Source organism: Oreochromis niloticus, linkage group LG15 (assembly GCF_001858045.2).
Source record: "Oreochromis niloticus isolate F11D_XX linkage group LG15, O_niloticus_UMD_NMBU, whole genome shotgun sequence".
In the NCBI taxonomy this organism is placed as follows: domain Eukaryota; kingdom Metazoa; phylum Chordata; class Actinopteri; order Cichliformes; family Cichlidae; genus Oreochromis; species Oreochromis niloticus.
Genome location: NC_031980.2, coordinates 3686165 through 3703760, shown reverse-complemented (window position 1 = coordinate 3703760; position 17596 = coordinate 3686165). Strand labels below are relative to the sequence as shown.

The 17596-nt window shown below is 41.2% G+C and overlaps 1 protein-coding gene across 2 annotated transcripts in view; it reads right to left on the bottom strand.

Annotated features, from left to right (window-relative positions):
- atad2b (ATPase family AAA domain containing 2B) overlaps window positions 1-17596 on the bottom strand; it is a 68730-nt gene that overhangs the window by 38251 nt on the left and 12883 nt on the right. For both annotated transcript variants that reach the window (XM_005449769.4, XM_025898583.1), the window contains exons 20-24: window positions 12783-12918; window positions 11042-11235; window positions 10797-10956; window positions 8119-8241; window positions 6199-6327 (exon numbers count right to left, since the gene is read on the bottom strand). In XM_005449769.4, coding sequence (XP_005449826.1) covers window positions 6199-6327; window positions 8119-8241; window positions 10797-10956; window positions 11042-11235; window positions 12783-12918 — 742 coding nt within the window. The remainder of the gene's footprint in view (window positions 1-6198; window positions 6328-8118; window positions 8242-10796; window positions 10957-11041; window positions 11236-12782; window positions 12919-17596) is intronic.

Here is a 17596-nt window from a genome sequence, read left to right as displayed (position 1 = left end):
CCACATGGACTGCTTATAAGTCAAAATATGGGTCAAATCCTTGATTTCTATAAAAGTATGAACATTAAGTTGCGGTTAGTGATTATTAAAAATTGTTATTTCTTTTCTCTCTTTTTTTGCTGAAAATGTGACGTATTTGGAGAGAAAAAGTGCATCTGATCTCCGGGTTTAATGGAGATGTGGTGATTAGCCTAGACGTGATTCTAGGACTAAGCTGATGTAATTAAAAAGCTTGTCACCGCACATTTCTATTCTTATGGTGGTCTAATGTGACTCGGCTCTTAAAGCATCTCTAGAGATGTGAGCATGGATAGGTGAGTTTATATGAAGGAAAGTTAATCTTCACCAAAGAGATTAGCTTCTCTATTGTAGGAGGGGAAAAAGGTGTCGGTATCATTACCAATAACCGCTGAAGCCAAAGGATTAAAACCACTCGAGTGAAAATTTGTAAAGCATGTTTGAGCAAAATACTCAATAAGAATTTTAGAAAAAGGTTGCTAGCGTGCTGTCCAAACCAACCCAAACGTTAGAAAAAAGCAGGATGTTAATAGGAACACGCATAACAGTTCACATCCTATAAAACCGAGTTTGAGTACTGCATGAAGTTCAAAAGACAATTTAGGCCTCATCAACAAATCCATATGTCATTTCAACTAATCAAGCACTAATGCATCATGTTTGTGCAATTGTTCCAGTCAATTACAACTTATCAGGACCGGGCAGAGAGAGGGAATGCACCCCATTAGGCTGCTTGCCGTTTACTAGCTTCTGATGTTTACTGAAACTGACTAATCGACTGCACTATGGTAAAAACAATGAGAGTAAAAGCCCAGGAGGCCTTGTATAATTTTCTGTCTGTAGTACAGACTAAATGCTGGAATGCCGGGCTGCTCTCTAATGTTGGAGAGAGGCAGAGTAAAAAAGGAGAACCCCTTTATCACAGAAAGCACAGCTCTAGATCCACTTTAATTGGAATGGCAGGCAAGCCAGTCCTTTGTGAAAATTCAAACCTGTCTATTACCAACAGAAGCTCAGGAATGACGGAAGATATTCCTAGAAAGAAAACAAAGGGAGTGTCATTTGAGGTTTAGTCATTTGATAAAGCAGTCCATCAGCAGAAATGTCGCTGTTAATACACTGTATGAAAGCTTTTAGGCTCAACCGAGCTCTACAAAGAACAACAAAAATAATAAAAACAACACTGTGCAAAATGGACACCTACGCACTGGCAGTATTTTCATACTCACCCTTGCCCTAATCTGTCTGTACAACACTAAGCACAGCCTCTGAAAAGGCATTAACCATATATCATAATAGGGAATTGTCAGCGTTATAATACTTTCTGTCTAGCATTCAAAAGCCTCCCGCCCTCACTCACTCATTTACTTCCCCCTTTCCCTCACTACCTCTCCCCTTTTCTAGCGTCCTTAGGCAACACAGCTTGTCGTCATTGGGCACGCACAGAGACACTGAGCACTGATGCTCAATCATTCTAGTGCAACTCTCCAGGCTCATTTCTTTCAGACAGAAATGTAAGCGGTTTAAAATAATATATATGGTTATCTGCATGGCACAGAAATAAAAAACAGACATTAAAATCCTGTGAAGAGCCTCATCACACAACCCTGTAAATTGTGCACACTTAGCATGTGGCAACAGCAATGCACGGAGATACGTTGGGAGTGGAAAGATCCACATACGCAGAATGAATCTTCAAAGACATTAACTAGTGCAGATAAGCTGACACTGATGTCAGCTCATCTGCACCCCAAAACAATAAATTGAAGCAAGAGGCATCACAGATAATTTTACATTCATTTCACGCTTGGTGCCACAATGATCCAAGAGGCATCTGTGCCCACAAAATGGCAGCTTATGCTCGGGGCTTTGCACGGATTTTATTAGTGACTGCCACGGGGTGTCAGAGTGTGCAGCTCAAGATTGCTTCTGCTTGGTAGCCAAGAAGTGGCTTGAGGAGAATCAGTGTCCAGTTCTAATAACTAATAATAACATCATCACCTCAGCTTTAGGCAAGGTTCTTTGTTTTCTGCTGCTGGCCACCAGCATGTTCTCATTTGGACCCTTGAGAAGCTGAGGAAATATTAAATCCACACAACAAGATGATTCATCACCTCTGGTCTGTACCAGATGGCGTTTACAAGGGTTTGCAGTACATGTAATGTAAACTGAAATGTGCAATTTACTATATTTGATCAACAACTATCATGAAGAAATATCTAGATAATTGAATACAAGAATGTGTTACGTAACTGCAAAAACCTCCAAAACAAAACCTTAATTTATGACAAGTTTTGGTCCTTAGGGTGTTTAATTCTTCTCATGAGACATCGTTAGGCAGGCAACTGACAGGTCCCAACTTCGTTCAACAAGATAACAACTCCAAATATACAGGTAATGATAAAGAACCATATTCAGTGACAAGAAAAGTAAGTCCTGCAAGGAATGGCAGGTCCCCCACTGGGAAGAGACAACAGAGACAGCCTAAAACCACAGAAGAAATTAGGCATGTTTGAAGCGAACTATCAAAAGCTGTTCATGTGTGCACCTGAGAACTGGTGCTGTTTTGAATGTCATGAAGGCTTACACAAAATAGTCGCTTTTTTTCTCCATGTGTATGAAGGTAATGACAAATGAAAGCTACTTAAGGCATTATTTTCAAAAGCATCTAAACTTTAGTCTGAGTGCTTAAAACCTTTCCACAGAGTTGTGTTCTGGTATTGAAAATCAAAGACACAGTGTCCAAAGTTTTAAAGTTCATTTGGCAAACACAGCAGCCTCTTAAACAGGCAAGTGCCATTATTACTTTTTTTCAACTTTGAACCATAACATCAAATCAAATAAAGGAACTTATTAAAGTACTTAAGAAAAAATTAGCAAATGGAGGAAACTAAATGAGATGATTGGACTGAAATCTAAACTGGCTAATTGTACGTCCGTATTCCATTTAACTGAAACGTTAGGTTACATGCAGCACCTGTAGAACAGAGCTGTATAAAAGCTACAAAGACAACAAACGCTTTGCAGCTGCTGCAGATTCAACATTTCTTCGGCACGCTGACTTCAAGGTAAAACTTCATTTAGTGGGTCCATGTAAATATGAAAGGCACAGATGAGAAAATCAAGTTAACCAAATTCTCTGCTTTGTGTTTATAAATGAAAGAGAGTGCCCTTCTATTAACCCATTTCCTTGTGCGCTGCAACCATCACAGCAAATCACAAGCTGCGTGCCTGCTGTCCCTTTGAGCCAAAATCCAGGCCATCCTTTTATGCAGTGACTACTTCAGCCTGAGGTAAAAGGAGTGTTTATTGTGACTTTAAAATACCCCATCAAGGTCTTATGATGGATTGACATTGGCAATGGAGAGAGGATCTGCCTGTTTATTGTGATACCAGGCTTGGGGAGGCAAGGCGCAGCAGTGTTCCATCTCCATGAATGCAGCCGGGTGGCTGTTGCCTTGGGCGTGCCATTGAGTGACGCGGAGGACACATTATGCAGCATCTGCATCATTACTCTTGTCTTCCACAAACAGTTCAGCAGTTGAATAGGACAATCTTCATAAGTAGCAAAAGAAAAGCACTGGTGAACCGTGCCAACAAAACAGACCGAGTTTAGTCTTTGCCAAAGCGAAAATGTAGCCGGCCACTTGAGACAAAGCAAGAGAGAATAATCAAAAACTGCAGTTCAGTTAAGCAATTAATCAACAGCTGTCTTCTGATGGTCACAGAAAGAAACCCTGCTGATTTAGCTTGTAAAACAGTCATCAGTGAATCAGGAAAACATGGGGCTAAATTATGAATGAAAGGAAGGCACTCCACATGAACCCAATGCTGGTGGTGATGCACTATGAATGAACCCAGCCTTTGGGCCAGGTAATGGGCCTTGGTTTTTCTCCTGGGAGGGGGTGGCAGGAGAAGGGGGAGGGTGAGGAAAAAAGGGCCAGGAGAGGGGAGCAGAGAAACTATCACAAAGCTACCCATGGATTCTAATGGAAACCCCATCGCCCTTCACATTTCCCTGTGCATTAACAGCAGCAAGGTCTTCCATCTTGCTAACCCTGAGAGGGCTGGTAGCAGCAGCAGCTGCCCGCCCACCATCTACATTCTCAACAACTCGGCTTATCTACCCAAACTGCTTTTAACACCTGAATCAGAAATACCGCTAGCCTTTCAAAAAGCCTTCCACGCAACTTTCTCCATGCTTTCAAATAGTGCATTGCATCCCTGCTACCACTCTGTTATATCTGACTGTCATGGGCAATTCTCAGCTTCAGGCAAACAGAAAAGAGGGATGGAAGGAGAGGGAGAGTGGTGGCACAGATAAAAGCCCTATAGAGCTGCAGATGCCCAAAGAGCTCCAGATAGGCTCTCTCCCCGGAAGGTAATGATCTAGGATAACTTTGACCTTCAAGTGTCCTGCCCTTCCCTTCCACAGAAGAACATGGGAAAGGTAACAACCCCAGAATGACCTGGCTGAAGTGGGTGCAATTTCAGGAACGATTCTTCAGCTCTGGCATCTCTTCCAGCTGATGTACCATTCCTTTGTTATGTGGCTTTGTCATATCTCGACACGTAACGGGTTCAATTAGCCTAATAGCTGCCTTGCTGAGGTGCACCAGGTGAGAACTGGCTGCCAATGTCACCAATTAATCACCTGAGTTAGCCTAATTAATTAAGTCTCTGGTGGAGGCTGATAACGACTCTCCCAAGAGCTTTTAAATTGCTGGTTAGTATCTGTGACATTTAGCTTCATAGATAAAGACTGCAGCTAAAGGTAGCACATACAGCTGGCTGTCACCTGTTATCAAACAAAGAAGAAAAAAAAAAAGGTCTGTGCAGATTAATAAATTAGACCCTTCTTTCACTTTGTCACTGATTTGTTTGGATTATTTACAGATTATATTACTGAAAAAATATTGCAAATATAAGTTGATTGCAAATAACAATAAACTAAATACACTTGCATAATATCATGTGATGCAATACAACAGGCAGCAGGATTGGAGATTATATAAAATATGAATAGTCTGGCTAATATAACATATATTTGTTTCCACTTCTCCAGTGCTACATTGGAAGAAAAAAAGGAGTAGAAACAGGACTGTGTTGGAGTGTGATGTTAAAGTCTTCTACCAAAGCTTCATTAGTTAACCCTGAACTGCTGTTTAGGTGAAAATTAGTCTGCACATATTACCTCCATACTATCAAACTGTTACTCTTGGCCTTAACAGAACCTGATGAGTTGCAATGAGCTTGAGTTCTCCGATGTTTGCCTTTCAAAAAAGATGCCCTCCTCTCTCAAGAGGGCACCATCTCCCTCAGAGAACACATGGTTTACTCACACAGTAGGGGTTCCTTTAGGTAAACTCTCATGAGAGACAAGCACCACCTAGTGTTGGACTGGGGCACTACACAGGCACACAAAAAAGCCACAACAGAGCATTTTAAATAGCTTTTACCGCTTCAGTCATTAAACTTGATCATCTCACATAATTAACCATCATTATGTAATGATGTAGTTTTATAAAGAAGCGAGGGTCTCAACGGTGATCTTTAAATTTTTCATTTTCTGTTGATCTCATGGCTGCAGAAGACCCTTTGGCTAGCATCTCAGTCTTCCTTTACCCTATCCAGGTAAATGCTAGAGAACATCTTTTCAGATTACTTGCATAATCTGCTTACCTTTGATTTGTAAAAAGGTAACAGCCTCATTAGTCTGCCCCCCATCCATTCCCGGCCCTCCCTTCACCTTTAGGCACCTGCCGTTTGCCACAGGTGGGCATGTAATTGCTCTGTGGTGTGGTCATGTTCTGAATGGTTAGAAGAGAGCAGCCTTGCTAATGAGGCTGCTCACTGTGTTGCTTCTCCACTGCTGAGAAATGTATGCGTGTGTGTGAGGAGCCAGGTGTGTGGTTGGTGTGTGTGTGTGTGTTGAGAATCACATACATCTGGTATTCTGTTGCAGTACGACACAGCTGCTGGCTGCTGTGTTTGGGAGAGTCAAAAGTTTTGAGTGAATGTGAGTCAAGCAGAAAGGCTCGCAGTATTTGGAGAGAATCTGAGTTTTTTCTGCATTTGCTTGACACTATAAGGCAAGCGTGTGCATGATCAGCCTGTTGAGCTCATCTTCCACCCCGTTGTGGGTATGTGTGTGGTCTAAAAGATTGCATAAATACTCACTAGTGGTGCAATGTTTCTCAGTGGCATCACCCTGAGTGCTGCTCCTGGGTTGCTCCTCTCCCACACTGTGGTGCTTCCTGGTTGCACCAGCACCCGGAACTGCTGACAGCTGAGCCGGCGTCAGAAGGTCTGCGGTGCCCACAGAGGATCAGTTACCGACAATGGACAATACTCTTTGTGCTTTGTGTGTGTGTGCAGTTCGGTGTGTGTAAACATGAAAAGCACTTCTGAAACACGCTGCTGGCAGTATATTGTGTCAGCGTGTATGTGAGAATAAAACACCAAAAGGCTATGAAGGTACGTTGGCAGACATTGATAAAAATGTGATGTGACACACAAAGATGACCAAAGGGTTGTGATATGCCGAGTGAAGTACAACTGTGTGTCACTCAGCACAGACATTAATATTAAAACTACAAAGATATAATTTGCAATGGTTATGTTTCACTCGGAGCTCGAGTATGACAGGAATGAAAAAACAGAACTGGAAGCGTAGAGACATGCAAGCCCCTGAAAATGAGACATTTCAACTCTAACATCCAGCGATATTTAAGGTTTTAGCCAAATTTATCACAACTCCTTTCATCTTGTCACGGGGGAGGAACCCCCACCCACCCCCCGGACGCACTGTGAGTTTTGAATGCCGCTGCAGCTGGACATCATGCAGTGCTGGGCTAATTGATAGCTTTATAGCAGGACCTTGACTGGAAGATTAAATATTTACACTGCTGTATTCCTCCTCTCAGGCAATTGACTTCTGCTCCTGCAATATTCATTTAGCATCCTGTGCTTTTAGTTGCTAAAAGAGGAAATCAAAAGAAACAGGGTGACTTCTGAAAATTGGCTCTTTTTTTTTTTGCTTGACAAGAAAACTGTTAGGCCTCTGTGGCTGATGTCAATAAGACCTCTGTGCATACTGCAGATTATGTTTTATATGAGAAATTTGGTCTTCTTGTGCAGTTCCCCGGCAGACGCATCACTTTGAGAGGCAAAGATGGAAGATAACCTCAGCTTCAAGAGCAGTTTTGTGTCCATTTCTAAAAAAGTCAGTGCAAGGACTGAACACATCCTGTTTTTTTTGTCGGCATATGCCCACACAGATACGATTTGTAGCCCAATCTGGTCCTGGTTTACATTACTAAGAGGAATGTAACAAGTGTGTTGTGCTCTTTGTACAAAATGTTGTTAATTAATGTTAACTCCCATGTGGGAATGTAAAGCAATCGGAATATTTAAACAAGATTATACAGATTTGTGCTCAGTGTTTGACAGCATACATAAAACACATCATATTACTGCATTGCCTGTGTGCTTCTATGTGCATAAGCCTAATTTAGATTTACCCTCCGTCCACCCAGCACTGCTTGGGGCTGTTTGGTGAGCGTACAAATATGGAGCGTCAGGCAGACAGCTAGCACAGAAGGTACTGTCTGAAACACTGGAGCCTGAGGCGCCACTCCTTTTTGTGCCACATACTCTGCACTAAAAACTGACTGCTCCATCAAGTACTGCTGGGCTACCCTACAGATTTTCTTCCTAAAAGCAAATTTCTATTCTCTGAAAGAATCTATCAAAGACTTTCAAGATGAGAGGGGGGAAAAAAAGCAGACAGGCTGGGAACCACACAGCTAACATTAACTGGCTTGAGTTCATTATTGAGCTGAGCCTGAATATTTTCCCAAAATATTTATATATTCAGATAAACAAATTGTACTTTTAAGTGTCATCATTAGTCAGCTGACACAACAATATAATGAAAAGCAGCAAAACACTTCTAACAAAATACTGGATGTTTAACAAGTAAGAGTTATTAAAATGATCACCCTGGAAAAACTGTCTCCTTCTTTTTTATAAGCAGCTAATTTAGGATGTTTGGATCTGCAGCGACCCCCCACTTCTCCATTTAAATGACGTTCTTACCCCTCTTCCTGCGTGCCTCCTTAATCTCTTCACACATGCGATCAAACTCAGGGTCCAGCTCGGCAGCGAATATGGCATGGGCTGTGTCCTTTAAACTGCACGCCCTGTGCCTGATCACCTTGTCTGAGAAGGGAGGAGACGACAAAACAACAGAAATGAAGAAACACACAAACCACGGCTTTCTGTATAGGTCTGCATTCATGTGCCATATGTTCAGAGACATGCTGAGAACATAGTGCAGACATCTACCAAAATCTCTGTTGTGGCATTTTAAATATTCATTTGCCTCCCATCATGAAAGCATGCTCTCCATACCCTAACGAGCAGGCAAGGCAAAGAGTCAATAGAAAGCCTAACCCATTCCACTGTATCTGTGAGAAAGGGGAGTGTAGAATTTTCTCACAGTACCAACGAAAGAATAGAGCTGGCTTTGGTGAGAACTGTTAGTGGGCAGAACTGCAGACATGAAAGCAGGAATGCCACTACTTCAAACATTTAAGACAAAGTTGGGTGCATTATATGCAAACACAACCATATATATTGCACATAAAAAGAGAAATATTTTTAAAATGCACACTCATTATCTCTCACAGTCCTTACACCTTTATAACTTCCAGGCCTTGTTCCCTTTAGATGTGCCACAGCATCATTAAATCCTCCTTTCCCCCTGCTTCTGCAACCATGGAGGGAAAATAAAGGCAGAGCTGCAGAAGCAGGCTAAAAGCATAGTCTCTGTAAACAGGCCGTCTCTCATTACAGCAGGCAGTGGGAGAAGAGTTCAGGCATAGAGTGGCACAGAGGTCACAATCTGCCAGCTTCCCTTGTCTAATTGGAGGATCGCTGCTTAATTGCAATGGAGGCAATTTGGGTGTATGTGTGTGTGTTTTTCTACTGACAGAGCACGTCTCACAGTATGCTCACGCAAGTGCATTATAAGGGCAAAAAATGCCTGTCAGTGGAACAAGTGTCAAAGGCCAGGTGGGACGCCAAGAGCTCATCAGCAACTTTATGGACTCTGCCTAACCTCCCCATCTAAAACTGGCAAGGACGGACTGACATGCAACTCTGTTGCTTTAGCGTTCCTTTATAGTTAAAGGGTTGTTATTGCCATTTCCCCCAAGCAGCTAAAACGTATTTCTAACACTGAGTCGTACTGTGGAGCACAGAGATATCCCAATTTTTACACAAATTATTTAGCCAGGTGGGGAGGTATAAAGCAACTAAATCAACATGACTGTACGTGGAGGACTTTACGCTAAACTCAGTGTGAAGGACAAGGAGAAACCGACCACAGAGGGATAATGAGGTTCTTTCCCAAGCACTATGAGAGCTGGTGGAGAACTTCCCAAGCAGCATAATTGTGCAGGGTCTGGGCCATATTCCCTGGGCCAAGCACAGGGTGAGCAGGCAAGATGCTTCGTTAGTCTTCTTTATTAAATTGCCTAATTGCATTTTTTTTTCCCTTTAGTGTATCATTTGTAGGCCCTGCATTCCAACAAATGACCCAGGCCCTCGCCTGCAAAGACAGAGATATGATTTATTCATTTGGGCAGAGAATTGCTTCCCATTAGTATCGGGCAGCTATATTCTAGCAAGGGTGCCGAGGCAGCTAAACACACAAGGCATGAATTAAAACAGTAATTTTAAGTGAATGTTTTAACGCAGGCCTGCCACATGCTGCCTTCAGTAAACATTATGTCAGATTTGAATCATTTGGTGCAACAATATTATATAATAATATAATTATATAATAATATATTATATTAATGCTAACTGCTATATTATATTAATTGTAAATTCTGCATAAAACACATCACCTTGAGGAGGCTGTGTTGCGGTTGTGAACTGGCACTACATGAAGCTAAATGAACTTAAATGAACCCATTCACCCCAGAACATTTCCTGTCATGCAAAATTCAGACATATGTGTAAGGTATAGCAAATGAAATGTATTTATGTTTACATGTGTTTTCCACCAATCCTTATAAAGCTCATTCTAAGACTAGAAAAGGTGCTGAGATGGAAGTGTGGACGGGGTAAAATTCAGTTCAAACTGCAAGAAAGGAGACAAATTAAATTTTAATGCATATGCAGCCTTCCACAGCTACAGAGCATGAAGTACACTGTGGAAATGCTATTTTCATGGGGGGCCGTATGTACTGCATTTGAATTTCCAAGTTAGAGAAAACCATATTTAAGTAATTTTACCGCCTGGAAGCTCTCCTTTTAAGTCATTAAGTATTACATCTAATTACTTTTTACTCACCAGTGGTGGTCTAATGGAACACAGCGATGACTAGAGATACACAGGCTCATATTTATTTGGATATGTTGATATAACATCAAGGGAAATTGGACACTGGGAGTTTTCTATAGATATTGTGCCAGTTTTAGGGATGATATCACAAATAAGCTGGGGATTAAATAATTATACAACTTTTGGGAAAATTTTCTAATTTGCTTCCCTACCAAGGGGTGTATAGAAAGCTTGATATCAAAGTAAGATCTGTGAGTTAATTATGAGATAGAACTGATATACTCAGCCTACCTTGGTAATAACAGACTATTTATCCGTTTTTTTGTTTGTTAATTTTTTTATTTTACATTTGTGACAGCCTGCTGGTGAGATTGTATTTATGTACGTGGATTCATAATCAAGCCCAACTACTTCTCCTCACCTCCAGGGTCCTTGTCAGGATTGTATTCTAAAGCATTACTGCAGATGAGGTCAATGTCCACCAAGAAGTCCTTGGCTGTCAAGTACTGGTGGGTGTCAATCTTTGTCATGACAGTGGATAGGTCCATGGGCTGCCTAATCACCTCCAGGTAGTCTGACACCTGAAACATAAACACCCAGTTTGTGATCTCATTCACAGTTTGACAAAGCTGGCGTCAGTTCCTCCACAAATCAATTCCACTTTACCTCTTCAATGTCAACTGGCTTGCTGAAGATGTTAAAACGTTTGTCAGTGGCCAGGCGCTTGGTCACGTCCCTGAGAAAGAGCCTGAGCTCCCGTAATGTGTTCTCCTCCTGTTCAGCCAGGCGACGCTGTTCCTCTGCTGAAAGGACTCTCGGGCCTGGAGCCTCCGCCACTGGCAGAACCTCTTCACACTTGTCTGTTTGAGGACGAAAAGCAAGAAAAGTGCATTAAGTATATAAAGTTTTCACACTGCTTCCATCCATCCAGCAAGACAAAAAAACCCATCTAACACATTTAAGAACTGTGAGTGTCTATAGCTTAGCAACAAAGCACAAAGGATTTGGCTCAACTATCAGCACAAGTAATGCTGCTAAGCAAAATCCTTTGGTTTACAAATCAGACACCAGTCATTATGGACCTTTTCCTTTTAGCACCATTGCAAACAACAAACAAACTTAAAACATGTTCTACTTCATTGGACTAAGTAAGTATACGCTGAGACAAAAATAACTGTCTGACCAATGACATTTTTTTTTAATTAGGTGTCACCTTTTCCTGCTTCTTACTGATTTTACACCATCAAAACAAAGAAATTGTTGGGGGGAAAAAAATCAATAAATAACAGTTTCATAGCTCATTGGAGCCGTCTATCTTTATCATACGCTCTTTGGACATTTAAACAGTAAAACAATTATTGTTCCAAAGAAAAACAGTAATAAATGTCAAAAGCAGTGAAGGTGCATCCCTAGATTTAGGATTTAATTATTCAGCCAAAAGAAGAAAAAAAAAGAAAAAGAAAAAAAAAACTCCCCTGGTTTTGAAATACACCTAGGAACAGCCTTTGGCCAGTGGCGAAGCGATAAAGCAAGGCCAGCAGATCTTCGCCCTTCGTCTCTAGAGGTACCAATACTTGCCCAAGGCATCAGCCGATATCGTTAGGAGGCCTCTACAGCACCTAAGGGCGCTTCACTCAGCAGCAGCAATCCAACTCCTGATTCTAATTATGGTTAATCGCAGCTGGGCCCTCTCACAGCAATTCCTCTCCGTGCTTTTCTACTGGCCTCTCTGCGGGAAATCAGACTGCTGTCTTAGAGAGGCAAGAGCCCCTGAAGAGCACAGAGCGAGTACAGCAGGGGACCCCCCTGGTTTGCATCAATCAGGAATCGAAAGATGAATGCTGGACACCATTTCCATTTGAAAGCCCCGGTGGACAGCATTCTCATATTGAACTGGAACAGTAGACTTTGGGAACACTGAGATTGAGCAGTAGGGAAATAGCAGGGGGTAATTGTACTGGTGGATGGGGATGTGATTGAGGGGTGCTGTGGCCTGATTTTGATGTGGCTGAGAAATAGAAATGTCCAGGATTCACAGGTTTCACACTGGGCCAATCTTACATTTTTGTGTGCACCACCCTAATTACCTTAACATCTGTACATATTTTTGCTGAGGTGAAATTAAACCAATTCTGAACACGTCAAACAAAGCTTTGATCTGCGAATATGAATTAGGGACACACGTACACAAACGCGCACACATGAGGACCGTTTTTAACATACCAATCAAATAACATTTGCTCCTCCAGTCTACACTTAATCCAAAATAAAAGGAGTGTTGAACAAACTGAAACCAGAGCTAGAGAGGGAATAATACAAGCAGTCAACACCAGCCAACACTGCCCTCTAGCACTGACAGAAGAAATGAGTCATTATGCTATCTACTCATGTATGCATAAATAGATACCTGCATTCCTGAGGCGTGGTGGAGGCCTGGCTGCTTGAACCAACAGGAGGTCAGAGAAGAAGTGCCGTATTTCCTCTTCTCCCGGAGGGGACAGTGCAACTACTTCCCCATAGGTCCTCTGGAATATACTTCTCACCTGTATTTAAAAAAGAGAAAAAGGAGTTAAAAAAACAGGGAAAAAAAAAAAAGAAATAAGGGTGTTTCTGAAAAAAAGCTCACCAACAGAACACAATGTCAAACCTTTGCCAGGCCAGTATACTTAGTATGTCTATTCTAAGGTGCCCTTTTTCATGGCGCACTATAAGGCTGTTGTTTCATTCATTTTTGTTCCAAGTAGAATTCATGAGATGTGAAAATATTCCACTTTGAGCCAATTTAATTTCAGTTTGATACCAGGTGCACAAACTAACTGCTTCCACTGAAGCTTGTTATGTACATTTTTGTTAACACAGAAGCCAATGATAAATAATAATTATGACTTTGATGTGAGTCCTCTTTTCATCTGTCGCTACATTAAACTAACGCACAAAATAGCACAGCAGAAACTAAGCACAGGACTTAATGAACGTGGAAAATATTTAAGTCCAAATTGCAAACCAAAGTGGTAAAAAGAAAATGAGACTTGTTATTTCTAATAGAATCCAACTGATACACAGCTAGCCGTCCAAGGTTTGCAGACAATGCATCGCCTTAAACACACGGCCATTTTCTTGTGGGGAAATTCTCATCTTATAAAACAGTCTGAGTAACTGTCAAAAACTGCAAATCAGAGTGAATTTGAGGTGTTAAAACAATGGGTTGATAAACACTAATGTTACTAAAAGGTGTTTGATAAATTCTCAACCACAACTCTACTAAGTATAATTCATGTATCAAGTATTACAGATGATGTCTTCAGTGAATGTGCACAGCTAAGCAGTGCTTTGAAAACAAAAAAAGGCACTGCGGTGGATTTTAATGGATAAAAACTGTTCATATTGGATTGAATTCAATTCAACTGAAGTCAATTTTCTTAATGGAAAACAACAGAAATGGAAAAAACTGTGCTGAACGTGAGACCCTGTAATGGATGACTTACATGGTCTGATTTGATGAGTTTTCTTTTAATGGTTGTTTGTTTGTATTTTTTCCTCTCAGACCGTCAAAGCCTGCAGGATTCAATAACAATGTTTCATCCAAATTTACAACAATTAAAGACTCTAAATTTGGTCTGCCTGGTTCTATTTTATGTCCAGTATACTGCATTGTTACTTCAGTTCTGATGTTTCAACCTGTATAATTCAGAAGGACTGACTAAACTGTAAGTATTAAAAAAAAAAAAAGGAAAACAAAACAAACTTTAAAGCCTGATAACGAGATGACCTCATTCCCTGACAGCCTAATGCTTAGCCTGAAACAGAACTTTTCATCATCACAAACAATGCACGCTTGCAGTCAAAAGACCTCAAAGTAAGAGCATCATTATTATTCCCATTATTAATTCATTTTATTTGAAAAGGTAGCATGTACAATATTAACATAAATGTCGAGTTAGCTTAGGCTCATTTGCATCTGTGGTCCTCAGCAGGTCATACGCAGAAGATCATATGACCTGCCAATGTGTACATTTACATGGATGCTGTATCCCAAGTTAGTTCTGTGATGGAGCTGAACACCAGTTCCAACAGGATGCCCCGCTGCTGACGAAGCGCCGACTTTACTCTTTATAATTCCCCCGCTATTTGTCATTCACATCGATCCTCACCCTTAGCTGTGGCATGTCTGCTCGCTCTGCACCGCTATCTGGTGTCTTTCTTTCACACACTCTCTGAATTGCTTGCTCTCCCCTCAGAAGAGGTTAAAAAAGGAGAAACTGAGTAAAAACAGTAGGAGAGCCAGAAAGAGATCATGCACGTAGCACACAGCAGGTAATGATTCACAGTATTTTTATTATGATAAAGGCTGCAGGTGTATTAACACCAGGAGAGAGAGCAGTAATGTGTAGACAGATGAATGTTTAAAAAGGAAGGGAGGGTGGAAAGTATAAAGAAATTGGGGAATGCCTACTGGCTAGAGAGACTGTAAAATAAAAGTGGACACCTATTCTCTATAGACTCAGATTAGGGTTGTAAAGATTTTGAGCTGGTTTCCACAAGAACTTTCAAAGTTTGCAGCTGGAAAATAAATGTTTGCAAACCTATAAATTGAACCACAGTTTGCGTATGTGTGCAAGAGACACGTAGGTTTCCATTATCACCGTTCTTTCACTTCATGGTTATAGAGCCACTTATCTTCATCGCCAATGCATTAAAGGTTTTATTTAGTAAAATCACATTCATGCAGGCTAACCTGAATCAAATTCCCAAATCCCTACCTACTACAAGGCAACTCAGGAATAAAAGTGAGAAATCTGCAAGAGTAATGAATATCTGGAACACTGAAGCTCAGATGGTGACAAAATGGACCGTGAATGTGTTGCATCAGCAGAAGCTTTTCATTCACTGGACTGCATTCTGAATCTCACCTATGAACTCTCTCTCTCGAGCTTGGTATGAGTTTTGTGTAGTTACTGAAAGAGCAAGAGAGCGAGGAGCTCACACATCCTGAAGGAGCTCCGAGAAGAATCGAGGCTCCATTGCTCTGAAACGAGTCAGTAGAGGCAGCTGCACAAATAACTGGAAGGACATGCCAAAGGGATTAAATTTTAGCCATCACCAAAAAGGGCTGGACGATATGGATGAGAGAGAGGCTCTGCAGGCTTACTTTATTTAGCCTGCTGCTACTGTGACCCAGTCCCAGAAAAGCAGAAGAAAATAGATGAATAGGAAGTGACAATTCATTCTGCCAGTGCACACACTGTTGTGCTTTGATAAGTGAACATTTAGCATGAACTGAGGAACAATGGTCAGTGATGATTTTGCTTTTGGAGACATACATAGTGCATGACACAAAAGAGCCAGTGTGCATTTAGAAACCATTGAAGAGGTCAGTGTCAGACCTCTGAAACCCTCTTTCCACAGTGATGCCTCAGTTGTGCAAATGTGAAGCAGCAGGCCAGATTTGCTGTTCACTTTCAATGTCTTATCAGTAACTGTGTTATTGCGGCGTATCACCCAACACTAGCCTTTACAGCCCAACCTCAAGTGTGAACAGCAAAACCGCTGCAACTCAAGTCTGGCTGAAGGACGCACTGTGCAAACATCACTACGCCTCATCATCCATCTCACAAGACATAAGTGTTACTACATTGTATTTATTGCTCCTTGGCACTGCAACCAGATTACCAATGCATTATTAATCATGCTTTTATGGTCAATCAGCAGTGGATAAAATTCACACTCTACAGGCTGTTGATACAGTTATTTTGCACTTGAACAGTGTAGCAATGCATCAAAGACACAGCAAAGGTGTTACAACTTAGCGAAGATATTGAGGGATGCCACCATCCCTCCACTCTCTTCTCCAGGTTCAACGTGAAAAACACATTGAACCTGGAGCAAATTTTCCTTCTACTTTTATAGAAAAGGGAGTCAATCTTAGCAGGCTGAACGACTGTTAAGGGAGGGAGGGAAGTTATGTAGTTGGACCCAAGCCTGCAGTGTCAGTTTTGGCTGGGGAGGGATCCTACCCATTCCCTGCTGAGGCTTGGAGCTGAGACAGCAGCTGTCACTGTGTTCTCCGTGCCAGAGAGAGAAACAACACTCTCAGAGATAGCCAAATCACTTAAAGTGCCATAGATTGCGGCATGTCCGTGCCTAAAAATGATTGATAAAGCAAACAAATCCAGCAAATAGGTCTAATTAGTAAATGAAACAAGCTTTTAAATAGCCTGAACAATACTCCCAATCAGTGGAACCAACTCATGTACTCGTTATGTTCCCACTGCAGGATTTAAAAGAAAGGCTGTAGATATAAGCAGTGCAACTTTACCTTCAAACACTTTCTGATTTCTTATATTTAGTCTGCCTTTAACCACCATTTAGGGTCATCTCAGGGCAATCTGAAAACTATTAGAATCTTAAAACCTGGTTATCATATATATAATCTTTCAGTCAATTTATGTCACTGGTTACACCATAACATGAATTTATTCATGTATTCATATATATATGTATATGTGTGTGTGTGTGTGTGTGTGTGTGTGTGTTCAAAATTGGTGTGCTAAAACACACCTACAAACTAAAGCTTATCTTAAGTGCTTAGTGGAAATGTCACTTCCAGTGTAGCATATTTCAAGGAAATCAATCTTCACATCATTTAAAGAAAAGTCAATCCATTAAGGTTGCTACAGCTGAGAATGAGGGCTCATTTAATTTCCAGCAGTGAAAATGTCAGTGGTCAGCACTGTCAAGCTATGAAGTATTTTCTCAGAGTAAATAAAGCCGCAAGTGTTAAGCAACAATATTCATCTGTCGGTCAACCATTAATCATCACACATATAGTCTAAATGTTCATTTACAGTCAGAAAACAGTGCAGACTGGGGCACAGTGTGGGGTACAAAGCTTGATTATTTGGTTTTTCAGACTGCTCTAAACTGCAGCATTTTCCCTTGAATGCTTGGGTGGGACTAAGGACTCCCTGTTGGCTTTTTGGTATTTTTTTTTTTCCCTCATCAGTCATTGGTTGGCAAAGTCTCTGTGTCATCAGCAATAGAACGTCAGTGCTGCCAGATTTAGATCTGGTCCGTTTTTTGTTTGAAATAAAAAGATATTTCGGCTTGATCGTGAGATGTTTGGGTCAATGTCTAACTATGTTTGGCTTTGGGTGGTTTAATTGTTGGAAAGCTTAGCCTACAGTAAAGCACTAAGTTGCTGTCAACATCAGTTCAAAAGTC